A 16,275-nucleotide genomic window follows, 5' to 3' on the forward strand; every position below is an offset into this window, starting at 1 on the left:
CCCTTCCAGGTATACCCAGTTCTCCTCTAATATCTCTACATTGAGGACAACTCTTTATTGAAGCCAAAATCGCATGCATGTCTTTAACAGTTTCTTTCAACGTCACACTGTGTTTACACCTAGGAAAAGCATGTGTCCTGTAAGAGTTCAGTGTTTCTAAATCACGCTATTCTGTAAGGAATTGGATGCATTCGTCAGAGCATTATTTTCTTGACGTCCTTAGATTTCTGGTAGCTCTTTGGTGGGACCATCGTGAATATTTGAGTTCTTTTGGTGGAGTAGGTATTGTAAAAGATGTGATCATTATAATCATTACCAGTAGGAGCTGAGTGCCTCCTAAAGGCAAGACATTGTACTAGGAACTTAAGGAACATACATGGTGGAGATGAGAACACATGATGAAACATGCCAAAAATAGTGAATATAGTGAAAAGTGAATTTCACTTAAAATAGTGAAATTATACAAGAACAACAAATCACAAATAAGCAAATAAATGCCAAGTGCAAGGGGTGTCTGAGGGTCTAGAATGAACAGAATGATTGCTGGTGTGGAGTTAATCAAGGAACAGCTAAAGGTTGAGGTGATTTTAATGGTTGAGGAGCTTTAAAAGAGGGGAGGAATTTGGTGAAATTAAGCAAGGAGGTTATTCCTAGTAGGAAGAATGGCATGAGCAATTGTTTGCTCAAGTGTGGAGAAGGTTTAAGAGATTTTTTTTGGTAGGAATAGGAAGCAGATAAAACAGTCAAGTAACAGAGGGCCAATAGAAACTTTTGTTTTAAGTGAGAGTGGAGAATCACTGGAAATTTTTGACCAAGTGAATGATAAGTATAAGGTCTCTCAAGACTGTAAGCCCCTGGTGGGTAGGGGATATGTCTACCAACTCTGTTGTACTATACTCTCCCAAGTATTTAGTACATTGCTCTGCACACAGCAAATGCTCAGTAAAAGTCATTGAATGATTAATTGATTCAACCAATAGGTTAGAAAGATGATTATTGAAACTGACATAAACACTCTTGAGGTAAGAGGTTGAAGCCAAGAAAATCAGAAAGGAAGATGTTCCAATAACCGGTGACTAGGGCTTGTAGTAGTTATAAGGGTGAAAGAGAAGGAGTGGATATATGAAATATTACTAAGGAGAAAATGGCAAGACCGAAGAGACACATTAAATGTGGGAGGTAAATGAAAAAGAGGAGTCAAAGCTGACCTCGGGTCAAATCTGATAACTTCAATTATATCAACAAAATACTTGATGAGGTCAGAGAAAAGAGGTTGGCAGGGGAGGGGAGAGGGAGGACAGGAGAGGGAGATGGAGGCAGTGAGGGATTCCAAAGAGAGTTAGAGGTCTGGAATAGTTGGCAGCACAATGCGGGTAGAAGTCAATAAGGATGGAAAAGTAATGTTTCTGAGCAGAAGGAAATGCAGTGTTGTAGCTGGGAAGGGTGAAATTGAAGTGGCAGAAGCCAGCCTGCCATCTGGATTGTTGCCAAATGCAACCTGGAATTCTGCCAAGAGCTCAGCTGCAGGAGTGCAGATGCAAAGAAGGCATTCTATAAGGGTGATCTCTGTCTAGGGATTGGGGTTGTGATTGATTGATGGAGAGATGGGAGGTTGAGGGAGTTAAAAACTTAATAAAGAGAATGATGCTGGCAGTGGGAATTTGTGCTTCAGTTGAGAGGAGGGTTGGCAAGAGTTTCTGACGGGGCTTAATGTCTTTGAATAGATGGAGAGGTAGAAAGACTGAGGTATCTGGGGAGGAGAGAAGATATTTTGTGGGGGAGGTGGTAGATTAGGAGGCCGTGGTTGGAGATGGCACATTGGCTTGTGATGATAAGATCCACTGGATTTCCAAGTTGGTGTATGGGTGAAGCTGGTTTAGTGGAAAGGGCATGGGCTTGGGAGTCAGAGGTCGTTATTGAGCAGTAGTTTAGTAGTGAGAGGAAGCCAGAAGTTGTGGGGTTTGGGTGGGAAGAGGGGGGCTGTCAGAAGCATCCATGTGGATGCTTGAGTATCCAAGGAGAAGGTAGGTAGAAATCAGTCAATCAGTGGTATTTACTGAATGCTTACTGTGTGCCTAGCACTGTACTTAGCACTATCCAATTATCTGGTATCTTTTTTATGGTATTTGTTAAGCACTTACTATGTGCCAGGCACTGTACCAAGCACTGAGGTCTTGTCTTATGCTCTCGTGGCATTTCTGACCCATAGAGACTCCATGGATACATCTCTCCCAAAATGCCCCACCTCCATCTGCAATCGTTCTGGTAGTGGATCCATAGAGTTTTCTTGGTAAAAATATGGAAGTGGCTTACCATTGCCTCCTTCCATGCAGTGAACTTGAGTCTTTGCCCTCAACTCTCTCCCATGCTGCTGCTGCCCAGCACAGGTAAGTTTTGACTTGCAGCATATTGCCTTCCACTCGCTAGCTATTGTCCAAGCTAGGAATGAAATGGATATGCCTCTGTTTGACCCTCCCTTCCTTAGCTGAAACTGGTAAAGTACTGGAAACACTCCAGCTGCCATCCTGAGAGGGGAGCACCGGGGTAGATACAAGCTAATTAGGTTGGACATAGTCCATGTCCCATATGGGGCTCACAGTCTTCAGCTCCTTGTGGGCAGGGAGTGTGTCTGTTTATTGTTATATTGTACTCTCCCAAGCACTTAGTGCAGTGATTTGTGCGCAGCAAGCACTCAATGAATATGATTGCATTAATTTTATAGGTGAAGCACAGAGAAGTTAAGTAACTTGTACAAGATCACCCAGCAAAGTGGTGGAGGCCGGAATTAGAACCCAGGTGCTTCTGACTCCAAGCCCCATTTTTGGTCCATTAGGCCGCACTGCTTCCCTGAACAATATTTAGTACAAATACCATCATTATCATTATTACAGTTCAATAGAATAGGTAGGCATGATCCCTGCACTCTAGGGGCTTGTCAAAAAAAAGCAGAGAAGGGATCTGGTGGGCTATAGAAGGCAGCAGAAAGGGGTTTTAATGGGTGGTCGAGGCAAAGATCATGAGTTTTGAAAGAAGAAGAGGCAAAGGGTGGAGGGGTTAGGGTTGATATCCAGAGGCAAGAAGTAAGTAGGTGCTTTACCCTTATCCAAGAGCTATGGGGAGAAGAAGATAGTGAGGGCATCTCTGGAGAGCATGGCAGGGAATACAGTATCATTTGGAGTGCAAGCAACCATGTTATAATCCAATTGCCAATGCTTTGAACGTATTTTTGAATAAATAAAGTATAACTTAAAACATAAATACTTTGAATCTTAAAAGGAAGCAGTCAAAACGAAATATTCCCTTGCAGCTTTCAAATACATGTTTACAATTTTAGTAGAACAAGCTATTAAGGAGAAAAAGTGGCCATTTTTTCCTATAGTTCAACTCTGAGGGTCCTTTCACTCATTTATTCATTCATTCATTCAATCATATTCATTCATTCAATCGTATTTATTGAGCGCTTAGTGTGTGCAACGCACTGTACTAAGCACTTGGGAAGTACAAGTTAGCAACATATAGAGACGGTCCCTACCCAACAACGGGCTCACTGTCTAGAAGGGGGAGACAGACAACAAAACAAAACATATTAACAAAATAAAATAAATAGAATAGTAAATATGTACAAGTAAAATAGAGTAATAAATCTGTACAAACATATATATAGGTGTTGTGGGGAGGGGAAGGAGGTAGGGCGGGGGGATGGGGAGTGGGAGAGGAAGGAGGGAGCTCAATCTGGGAAGGCCTCCTGGAGGAGGTGAGCTCTCAGGGCTTTGAAGGGAGGAAGAGAGCTAGCTTGGCAGATGTGCGGAGGGAGGGCATTCCAGGCCAGAGGAAAGACGTGGGCCAGGGGTTGACAGCGGGACAGGCGAGAACGAGGAGGTTAGTGGCAGAGGAGCAGAGGGTGCAGGCTGGGCTGGAGAAGGAGAAAAGGGAGGTGAGGTAGGAGAGGGCGAGGTGATGGAGAGCCTTGAAGCCGAGAGTGAGGAGTTTTTGCCTAATGCATAGGTTGACGGGTAGCCACTGGAGATTTTTGAGGAGGGGAGGAACATTCCCAGAGCGTTTCTGCACAAAGATGATCCGGGCATTGGTGTGAACTATAGACCAAAGTGGGGAGAGACAGGAGAAGGAGGAGGCTGATGCAGTAATCCAGTCGGGATAGGATGAGAGATTGAACCAGAAAGGTAGTGGTTTGGATGGAGAGGAAAGGGTGGATCTTGGTGATGTTGCGGAGGTGAGACCAGCAGGTTTTGGTGACTGATTGGATGTGAGGTGTGAACGAGAGAGCAGAGTCAAGGATGACACCAAGGTTGTGAGCTTGTGAGATGGGAAGGATGGTAGTGCCGTCTACAGTGATGGGAAAGTTAGGGAGAGGGCAGGGTTTGGGAGGGAAGATAAGGAGTTCAGTCTTGGACATATTGAGTTTTAGATGGCAGGCAGACATCCAGATGGAGATGTCTTGTGGGCAGGAGGAATCACATCTGCCAAGCTAGCTCTCTTCCTCCTTCAAAGCCCTACTGAGAGCTCACCTCCTCCAGGAGGTCTTCCCAGCCTGAGCCCCCTCCTTCCTCACCCCCTCCCCATCCTCCCTGCCTACCTCCATCCTCTCCCCACAGCACCTGTATATATGTTTGCACAGATTTATTACTCTATTTATTTTACTTGTACATATTTACTATTCTATTTATTTTATTTTGTTAATATGTTTTGTTTTGTTGTCTGTCTCCCTCTTCTAGACTGTGAGCCCGTTGTTGGGTAGGGCCCGTCTCTATGTGTTGCCAACTTGTACTTCCCAAGTGCTTAGTACAGTGCTCTGCACACAGTAAGCACTCAATAAATATGATTGAATGAATGAATGAATGAGGAGAAACGAGCCTGAAGGGAGGGAGAGAGAGCAGGGGCAGAGATGTGGATTTGGGTGTCATCAACGTAGAGATGATAGTTGAAACCGTGGGAGCGAATGAGTTCACCAAGGGAGTGAGTGTAGATAGAGAACAGAAGGGGACCAAGAACTGACCCTTGAGGAACTCCTAACAGTAAGGGGATGGGAGGGAGAGGAGGAGCCTGCAAAGGAGACTGAGAATGAATGGCCGGAGAGATGAGGAGAACCAGGACATTTACTGTATGCAAAGTACTGTACTAAGTGCTTGGGAGAGTACAGTTCATTCATTCATTCAATCACATTTATAGAGCACTTACTGTGTGCAGAGCACTGTACTAAGCAGTATAACAATAAACAGACACATTCCCTGCCCACAGTGAGCTTACAGTTCAGAAGGGGAGATGGACATTAATATATATAAATAAATTACAGGCATGTACTAAAGTGCTGTGGGGCTGGGAATGGGGGATGAATGAAGGGAGCAAGTCAGGGCAACACAGAAGGGGAAGGAGGGCTTAGTCAGGGAAGGCCTCTTGGAGGAGATGTGCCCTCAGTAAGGGTTTGAAGGGGAAAAGAGTGTTTATCTGTTGGACATGAGGTGGGCAGGCGTTCCAGGCCAGAGATAGGCTGTAGATGAGAGTCGGCGACGAGATCAAGGCACCGTAAGGTTACCATTAGAGAAGCGAAGTGCGTGGTCTGAATTGTAGTAGGAGACTAGAAAAGTGAGGTAGGAGGGGGCAAGGTGATGGAGTTCTTTAAAGCCGATACTGAGGAGTTTTTGATGCAGAGATAGAGGGGCATTTTCTAATGAAGGATTCTTTTTTTAAAACACTTTTTATATGTTTTCTGGATTGACACGTTGGTTCTGTCTTTGCCTGCAGGAGTGCCATGATTGCCCACTACATGTATTGGCTGTCGGGAGGAAGTGACCAGCACATAAGCCATCTCCTCAAACTGTATTGGCAGGTAAAAATTGATGGCCTAAATGAAGGAGTAGTGCTTAAAGGACTGTTGGAAAAAGTAGTTCTGGATAAATCGGTCAGAAGGATACTCCCTAGAAAAAACATTGATAATGCAGCTGGTTTTCTGGGACTAATTTTAGGGTTAACATTCAGGATTATTCACACTTTCCTGATAACATCGATTTTATGAATTGCTCTGAAATATTAACTATCGTCCTATAAACTAAATTTTACTGAATAGTGCATTCACAATGGCAATGTTAATTTAAATCCAAATTTCTGTATTTCTTCTTGTCCCATGTATGAAGAAAGCAAAGTTAGGTGATATTGAGCCCAAGAGCTCCAAAGGGACTGAAATAACTGTGAGGTGTTCAGATTAATTTTGAAACACTAAACCAATAAGAAATTGCATGCAATATTGTGGGTGTGAGGTGTAGTCATTATGAAACTTAATACAGTGCTTTGCACACAGTAAGCACGATTGAAAGAATGAATGAAATGAGAAACCAATTTGCTTAGCATAGCTGTCCCCCTAATTGTTTTCATTGCTTCCTTTCCATTGCTGAATTCCACTCTCCAATCTTCAAGTAGTTCTTTCTCCTTACCTGGGGCTTTCCCTCCCCTTTCCCATAGATGGTTTGTATTCGGTTTCCGAAGCTTGTGATGTTGGCCGTTGGGTTAGGCGCGATATGCCTGCCTCCCATCTCTTACCTCCCTCTTTGGAATCACTGATGTAGTGCCCAAAGGAAGAAGAATCAATCAATCAAACGTTTATTGAGCATTTACTGTGTGCTGAGTGCTGTACTGAGCACTTGGGGATGTACAATATAGCAGAATTGGTAGGCACTTTCCCTGCCCACAAGGAAGTTACTGTCTAGATGATGGCCACACCCATGCAGTCAATCATTCATTCATTCAATCATATCTATTGAGCACTTACTGTGTTCAGAGCACTGTACTAAGCGCTTGGAAAGTACAATTCAGCAACAAATAGAGACAATCCCTGCCCACGCACCAAGCTTTCTAGAGTGGGAGGTAAAATCCCCCATACCCCACTCCCCTCAAGAGTTTGGCTGTTTGTCCTCAGAGCCTGGTTCCAACTTAACTTTTTTTCCTCAATGGTATTTATTAAGCACTTACAGTGTGCCAGGCACTGTTCTAAGCACTGCAGTATATAGAGGATAATCAGGATGGACATCAGTTTATGTCCCTCAAGGGGTTCACAGTCTTAATCCCCATTTTACAGATGAGGTAAATGAGGCACAGAGAAGTTAAGAGACTTGCCCGAAGTCACATGGAAGACAGGTGGAGGAGCTGTGATTAAATCCAGGTCCTTCTGACTCCCAGCCCCATCCTCTTTTCCACTTGGCCACACTGCTTCCAGCATACACTTTAATGGAACAAAGAAAATTGACTTTTCCCCTGTTTTGGTGGTGATGAGAAGGGACTGAAATTTTACTAGTACAACCCAGGGCTACATTTTGTTTTCACTTTGAGTAAATAAACTATAGTAAGCAGCTACTATGTGAAGATCACTGTACTAAGCTGTAGAGAAGCAACGTGGCTCAGTGGAAAGAGCATGGGCTTTGGAATCAGGGGTCATGTGTTTGAATCCTGGCTCTGCCAATTGTCATCTATGTGACTTTGGGCAAGTCACTTAACTTCTCTGTGCCTCAGTTCCCTCACTGTGAGCCCCCCGTGGGACAACCTGATCTCCTTGTAACCTCCCCAGCATTTGGAACAGTGCTTTGTACATAGTAAACACTTAATAAATGCCATCATTATTATTATTATTACTAAGGTCTTGGGAAGAATACAACAAAATAAATAGACATGATCACTGCCCTCAGGGGGTTTATAATCAAGCTGGATTTGAATAAAATTTTCAACAGGGTTATGCTGATTGAACCAAAATCATCAAGACAAATAGCACTGTAAACTGTCATTATGTATTTATTTTCTCAATTAATCAATCCATGGCATTTAGTGAATGCTTACTGTGAGCAAGGTTGCATACATTTTGCCGATACCTTAATTTTATGAGTTGTCATAACATTACATTTTAACTTTTTTATAAACTATTTTTTTCTGATAAGCACATTCATGACAGCAACATGATTTTAAATCTGAATAACTGTATTTCTTGAACTAAAAAAACAGAATTTGGTGATATTGAGTTTATGAGCTCCAGAGTTGCTGATATAATTTTGATGTGGTCAGTTTAATTTTGAAATGCTAAACCAGGAATCAGCTAATAGGGCCTGGTTTTTGAAAGTCTTACAAAGTCTATCAGGCAGCAAAAGTAGAGCCCAATTCTTCATCCAGTCAAATGTGAGGTTCTGCTTGAAACTCGAATTTGAACCTGATCTATAGGAAATCTTAGACTATGTTTAGACACTTAATTTTCCTTCCAGAAGAAAGTGTCTTAGAACCACTGACATTTATTTTAATTAAAAATAATTAGCTGCTCAGTAATGTGCTCCTAGTCATAGCAATAGTTACAGGTGTTTCTTTAAAAAAAATGCCTTTCTAGTTCATAACAATGGAAGACTGTCCTACCTATATTGTTTTTCATCACCCATTATCTCATTTTACCAAGTTATGACTGCTTGCCACTGGCATTAAGAAAGAAAATTTTCTCATGAGGTTGCTTTATGTAATTTCTAAGAGAATAATATTTCTGAAGAAACTATCTTATCTTTTGCAAAGCATAACTTGTTTCCAAGGATGCTTGTTATAACACTCATGCATTACATGCGAACAATTCACAGGGCCAGACTTTGAATTCTTAAGCTCACTTTTGCCTGTATCAACACGCTTTTGATCATGCTATTTTATTCTATTTCATAAGCCTAATTCCTTTACTTTTCCAATTGTTTATGGATAAGGACCTAGTAAAACAAATGGGAAGACAGGACATAAGTAAAAATTTGGAATAGAAGGCCAGTGATTATCCAGGCCCTAATATCCAATACTATACAATATATCCAATATATAAGGGCCTGGATGCACATTGGCCAATGTCATCATCCTTATCGATATCAAATATTGTATATTTGAGAAGCAGTGTGGTCTAGTGGATGCAACACAGGCCCAGGAGTCAGAAGGTCCTGGGTTCTAATCCTGGCTCTTTCACTTGTCTTTTGAGTGACCTTGGGTAAGTCACTTCACTTTTCTGTGCCTCAGTTACCTCATCTGTAAAATGGATATTGAGACCGTGAGCCCCATATGGGACAGGGGCCACCCCAGTGCCTGGCTACTGCCTGGCACATAGTACGCACTTTACAAATACCTTTTTTTTATAAAGAGATATACTAGGGAAAAATTATGGACTTGGGAGGAAGAGCAGCATTGGAAAGGAATGGAAAATGAATTTATTAATTCTGCTATAACATTTTCGTCACTGATTTGGATATGACAGAGGGAAGAAATAGGGAATGTTCTTCTCACATCGTGATTCTTTTCTGAACATAAACACAATCCACTAATTGGCACAGAGAGATGCAGCGTTGGGAGAAGTGTTTGTAATCCGGCACTTCGTATCATCATCATCAATGGTATTTATTGAGCACTTACTATGTGCAGAGTACTGTACTAAGTGCTTAGGACAGTGCAGTACAAAAGAGTTGGTACAGTCTAGAGGAACAAACTCAATGTATGTCGTCCTCCCACTTCTCCTGCACAGGCTGAAAATCCAGGGTCCAGCTTTGGCCAGTGTCATTCATTCATTCAATCATATTTATCGAGCGCTTACTGTGTGCAGAGCACTGTACTAAGTGCTTGGGAAGTACAAATCGGCAACATATAGAGACGGTCCCTACCCACCAATGGGCTCACAATCTAGAAGTGGGAGACAACAATAAAGGTAGTAATACTAATAATTGTATGTGCTAAGCACTGTACTAATTGCGTGAGTGGATACAAAATAATGAGGTCAGCCACAGTTCCTGAAACACAGGGGGATCACATCCGAGTAGGAGAAAGAACGGGTATTTAATTCCCATCTAACAGATCAGGAAACTGAGGCTGTGTGCCCAAGGTCACGCAGCAGGCAAGAGATAGCATTGGGATTAGAACCCAGGTCCTCAGACACCCAGGCCCATGCTCTTTCCACTAGGCCATACTGCTTCCTAAAGTATACTGCTACATTTCCTAGCCTCTAAGTCAGCCACACTGTACGGGTCTGGATAGAACTTTGTGTTTCTTTGTTTTTGCAACTCGATAATATTTACTCCAGTAAAATAAAAATGAGTGACAAGAGTGTAAAACTTTCTGCTAGTAGTCGACAAAGCACTAATACATTCATTTGCATTGCAAAATGTCAGTCGGGGTGGTAGTATTAAACCATCTGCTCTAGCTCTCTTAATTCCCTTGAATCAATGTGTACTATGATGCTAGAACACCCGAACACAACCTGCACATCAGAAAACTAGGGATACGGATAAACCCCACATTATGGCATAGTTTATAGAACATGGGCCTAAGAGTCAGAAGTTCATGGATTCTAATCCCAGCTCTGCCACTTTTCTGCTGTGTGATCTTAAACAAGTCACTTCACTTCTCCATGCCTCAGTTACCTCATCTGTAAAATGGGGATTGAGACCGTGAGCCCCACATGGGACAGGGACTGTGTCCAACCCAATTAGTTTGTATCCACCCCAGTGCTTAGTACGGTGCCTGGAACATAAGTGCTTAACAAATACCACAATTATTATTATTTGACCACTTTTTTGTTCTTTAAGGATATTTTTGAATTGCAAATAGTTGTATCATGGAGTACATTTTCCCATAGATTTGCATGTTATAAATATGCAAATCCTTTCCAGAACATCTGGAAAAGTTATACGAAATTCCTTTAAAAGCAAAATCATAATGATGCACATCACTAAACTATTGCATAATCTTTATGAAAACAATTCAAAGTATAACATCGAACAGGGAGTTGTAGTAAGATTAGGAGTCTTAGCAGGAAACTGGAAGTAAAAGCTTGCTTCATTAATTTGCTAAATTGCTAATTTGCTAATTTTCAGTTTTAGTGAAGTATTTTTCTAACTTAGATTGAACAGCACCCGTTCTTTTTCAAGTACCTTGTAGCCGGTGAGCCTGCGAACACCTCTGCATACCCCTGGGAACTCCTCTCTCCACTATGGTCTTCAATGCTTATAAATCCATCTGCTTTGTTTAAGGTTTTTCAATTCCAAGATTTTGGCAAGTGGCAGAACTATAACTTCTTCATCTGTTTCAGCCTCTTTTAATGTTGCATTGGACTGTGGAAATTTGATGCGGTCCTCATTGGAGGAGGACGAATGAATGCTCTGAATGAGATGCAATTAACTGATCGACATCTGCATTTATAAATTAATGTTCCTCCACAATTCAACAGCTTCTTTGTTCATGTCTTCAGGGTCTCTAAAATCCCTAAAAAATCTGGCAGAACTTTCCCTAAGATCTGTTCACTGTTGACTGCTTAATCTCAGGCCAAGTAGGAAAGGCTGGAGAAGGATTTACTTACCAATAGCATTGCCTAGAACAAAGGGGCCAGTTGGGTGTATGTGTGTATGTGTATGTGTGTACGTGTATTTGCGTTGGGTGTATGTGTGATGTCCTTTGTGTCCTATTGTAGGATGCTTGTACTTCAGGATTTGCCATCAAACAATACCGACCACATTCTGGAGTGATTTGCTCAACTTCCCCATAGCTTGACACACTGACTTTCTTGAATGAGTCCCTGAGACCTTCATTCATTCATTCATTCAATCGAATTTGTTGAGCGCTTACTGTGTACAGAGCACTGTACTAAGCACTTGAACTAAGGCCATGCTTTTAAGTAGCCTGAAAGTAGCCATTAGCAAAGAGTTTCCTCTCTGCTGTAGTCTCTTTCAGCTTTTCCACTTTCCTTTGGTTTCCTGTCCAGCACCAACCCCAACACACTGAGGAACATGTTCTTGTAGTTTAAAGAAGTGGTGTGGCCTAGTGGAAAGAGTATGGGCTTGGGTGTCAGAGGATCTGGCTTCTAATGCTGACTTTGTACCCTGTCTGCTGTGTGACTTGACTAATCACTTAACTTCTCTGTGCCCCAGTTTCTTCAACTGTAAAATGGGGATTCAAAACTGTCCTCCCTCCTACTTAGACCAAGAGTTCCATGTCTGACAGGGCCTGTGTCTGACCTGATTAATTTATATCTACTCCAGGGCTTAGAACATTGCTTGACATGTAGTAAGCGCTTAACAAATGCCAAAAGATAAATAATTGATAACACTGTTTTTCCTGTCTGTGATTTATTTTAATATCTGCCTCTTCCTGTAAATTGCAAGCTCCTTGAACTTAGGGCTTGTGTCTACCAATTCTATTATATTGTACTTTCCCAAGTGTCAGTACTGTGCTCTGTACACTATTGATTGATTGGGTAGAACAGCCAAAAGGAAGGGGTGGGTGGGGAAAGTGTGAGTATAATTTTAAATTTGTGTGGAACTAGAAAGCCAAAGCAAAGGTTAGGTAATTAATAGAATTGTAGGTCAGTAAGAAGTCAACATGAAAGTAAAAATGCATGCATAAAATGTGTCTGATTTCCTTTATCCTAACAAGCTAACCAGCACTAGCGCAATATTACCAATAGGTAGGAAGTATCAAAGAAAGGAAATTGGAAACATCGACAAAGGTAAGAAAAGGAATGAAAAATGAAGGATGAATGCAAACAAAGGTCCCTAAATAGCCAAAGAAAAACAGCAAAAGTGGTGTGGATACTTTAACAGAAAGGTTGAGGAGAGACTAGTAAAACAAACAAAATGTCAATTCATGGATAAGAGTACTAGAGAAAGACTAATGCTGACATTTAAAAACCAGATAGAGAGGATAAGGGAGACAGGAAAGGAAAGGGCAGAAAAAAAAATGAAAATTTTCCTCAGATTTCCTCAGATAGGAAAGAATGGAAAAAAAATGAATCAAGGGATCCTTGATTCTATAGAGATCTTAAAGAAAAATCTGAGCAGCAGCATGGCCCAGAGGAAAGGACACAGGGCCTGATAGTCAGAGGACCTGGGTTCTAATTCTGCCACTTGATTGCTGTGTGATTTTTAGCATGTCACTTAACTTCTCTGTGCCTCAATTTGTCATCTGTATACTAGGAATTCAGTACCAGTTTTCCCCTCTACTGAAACTGTGAACCCCACATGGGACAAATAGTATCTTGAACTGATTATCTTGTATCTACTGTAGTGTAGTCTGAATGTAGTACATGGCGCATAGGAAGTGCTTAACAACTACCACAATTTTTTAATTATTATTATTGTTACACTTTGGAATACAAAAGTGGTTCCATTTTGTGAACTTGACATCTGTCCTTCAAAAATATTTATCAAGTCCTTGCTACGTGCAGATTACAAGAAAAAGCACTTGAGAATTTGTAGATGTTACCCCAACCCTCAACAGTATGACCATATACCATATGTCTAATATAATGTCTATAAATCCATCAACCAATCGATTGTACTTATTGAGACCTTACTATGCACAGAGCACTGTGCTATTTGAGAGAATGCAGTGCAACAGAGCTGGTAGTCACATTCCCTGTCCACATTGAGCTTACAGTCTACAGGGGAGACAGATATTAAACTAAATTACAGATAGGGAAAATGAAAACACCCTCTAGCCGGTATTTTACAGTCACAAGTAAGTGGAAATTAGCTTGCAGTTCAAAGACCCCAGTTTAATGTCTTAATTTCTTCCATGACCTCCAACTGGAGTTCCGTAACCATCAACTCCCGTAGGCTTTGGCTGGGGAAAATGCTGCATTGAAGAGCAGCAGCTCCACCACTGACCTTTGTGTCCATCAGCCCGCGGAAGCTGTGCCATCGCATCAGGAATAGCTGAAGTATCGTCAGCGCACCAAGTTATTTTCATCTCTGGCACGAAAAAAAGAGGCACGAAATTCGGCACCAGATGACATCTCGTGCTGGGGCGACGTCATTCTGTGATGAACAAAAAGTGTCTGCACAGGATAGCCTGTGCCGATGCTACCTCCTCAGAGTTGGAGGGTTCTGAAAATAACTTGTCACGACCGAACACGCTCGTATGCTTCGGTAACCTAAGCAACTGCTGTTGATGCCCACAAGCGCTTCATTATCAGGAATGCACCCTTCTCAGAGCACCTCCAGTTCTCATCACGGTCCTAAATTAATTAGTGAAAGAAAGGGAAAAAAGTTTCATCGGGAGGTGAACAATTGGTTATTTTGGAGTTTGGGGCCAAAAATAAAAAATAAAAAAAACCTGTCACAAAGCATGGAAACTCACCCTGGAAGGACTTTTATAATTTTATTCAATACAGTTTTGAATGCAGATTTGTTGTTGAAAGGCTGATAGTTTTACCAGTATGTTTTCATTTCTTAGTCCCTTAAGCACTTTGATACTCACCCCAGCCCCACGGTACTGGGGTAAATATTCTTATATTCTACTATTTTCCCTATTGATTCATTCAAACATATTAATTGAGTGCTTTCTGTGTGCAGAGCACTGTATTAAGCACTTGGAAAGTACAATTCAACAATAGAGACAATCCCTGCCCATTATTCCTAATCTACTCTAATGTCTGTCTCCATCTGTAGACTGTAAGCCCCCTGTGGGTGGGGATCTCCTCTACCAACTAATAATAATAATAGTAATTATGGTACTTGTTAAGTGCCTACTATGTGTCAAGCACTGTTTTAAGCGCTGGCATAGATACAAGGTAATCAGGTTGGACACAGTCCCTGTCCCACATGGGACTCACAGTCTTAAATCCCATTTTACAAATCAGGTGATTGAGGCACAGAGAAGTTAAGTGACTTGCCCAAGATCACACAGCAGATATGTGGCGGAGCCAGGATTAGAACCCAAGTCCTTCTGACTCCCGGGCCCATGCTCTATCCACGAAACCATGCTGCTTCTTTTGCATTGTACTGTGCCAAGTGCTTACTACAGTGCTCTGCACACAGGAAGTGCTCAATAAATACCACTGATAGATCATTTTGAAATTTTGCATTTATTAGTTTCTTCTTAGAAGTGCTCTAGTGGCTTTTATTCCCAGTGCTAATTCCAGTTGTATTGTACTCTCCCAAGCACTTGGTACAGTGCTTTGCACACAGTAAGTGCTCACTAAGTATGATTAATAATAATAAATCCAAGGCAAAAAGAGGCCAAATGATATCTATCCTCTTACCCCTCACCTCATTCTTAGTGGTTGCCAGACAAAGGTAATGGTAGCGGCAGACTTGATGGCAGAATATGATTTATCCATAAGCTTCATTCATAAGGCAAATTCTTCTTTCTAGTTGTATTCTTTTTTTTCCCCATTGTGATCATGGAATGAAGTCATCACTATGGCTGTGTCATTAGTTACCAAATGCCAGAAACCTATGAAGTCCTAACCTAAAATCAAGGGTTCACTGCAGCATGAAACAATCAAAAGAACAAGGTCAGGAACAAGAAATATATTATTAGCCTTAATAAAGGCATTGACATTTATGGGGGAAACCATTATTTTTCCTGTAAATGTTTCCTTCCCTGGAAAAACCCCTCCATATGAAAGAATAAAGTGAAAAACTGACATTTTTTTAAAGGCCCCTATTGATGTCCTTTGATGCACAGCAAGACCAATAGAGCAGTTATTATGCTGACCTTGATCATTTGTCTTGTTTGTAGATTGAGAGTATTTTTGTTGAAAATCAGGACACTATGCCTTGTTGACTGCCGCCCTCTCTGTCAAGGATCACAAGAGGTGGGAAGGAGTAAAGGAAAGTAGTGTGGCTTAGTGGAAAGAGCACGGGCTTGGGGGTCAGAGGTCATGGGTTCTAATCCCAGCTCCGCCACTTGCCAGCTATGTGACTTTGGGCAAGTCACTTAGCTTCTCTGTGCTTGTTACCTCATCTGTAAAATGGGGATCAAGACTGTGAGCCCCAAGTGGAACAACCTGATCACCTTGTATCTATCCCAGCACTTAGAACAATACTTGGCACATAGTAAGAGCTTAACAAATACCATTATTGTTATTATTATTAAAGTGAAGGGCAAAAGTCTCCCACATTTTGGGACACCCATTCTATATTCCGAGAATGCTGAGAGACTGAAATTGTGCACGCTGTAACCCAGCATTGGAAATCCAAACGTTAAATGTGGTCAAGAATAACTGGGGATGAGTGAAAGATTAGATAGACAGTTCCAAATCTGGTACATTTGTTCATTTTTCTAAATTGGCTTGGAACTGGCATGGAAAATCCAGGACTGTCCTAATAACGTCAGGATGTAAGGTTAGCCTATTTCAGTGAAAAAGTGAATCTGCAGAGACTCGCAGAACAGGCTCTGGACTGGAGCCAGGTGCCCTGTGTTGAAAGCTGAGTTCTGCTTCGTTTGCGGAACTTTAGGCAAACCACTTAGGATCTCTAGGAAGGTTAAAAAATAAAT

The 16,275-nt window shown here is 41.6% G+C and overlaps 1 protein-coding gene across 2 annotated transcripts in view; it reads left to right on the forward strand.

Moving 5' to 3' along the window:
• Nucleotides 1-16,275, forward strand: part of SPATA16 (spermatogenesis associated 16) — a 241,231-nt gene that overhangs the window by 151,618 nt on the left and 73,338 nt on the right. For both annotated transcript variants that reach the window (XM_038748176.1, XM_038748167.1), the window contains exon 5: nucleotides 5,761-5,845. In XM_038748176.1, the coding sequence (XP_038604104.1) occupies nucleotides 5,761-5,845 (85 nt within the window). The remainder of the gene's footprint in view (nucleotides 1-5,760; nucleotides 5,846-16,275) is intronic.

The sequence above is a fragment of the Tachyglossus aculeatus genome, chromosome 1 (assembly GCF_015852505.1).
Source record: "Tachyglossus aculeatus isolate mTacAcu1 chromosome 1, mTacAcu1.pri, whole genome shotgun sequence".
Classification (NCBI taxonomy): domain Eukaryota; kingdom Metazoa; phylum Chordata; class Mammalia; order Monotremata; family Tachyglossidae; genus Tachyglossus; species Tachyglossus aculeatus.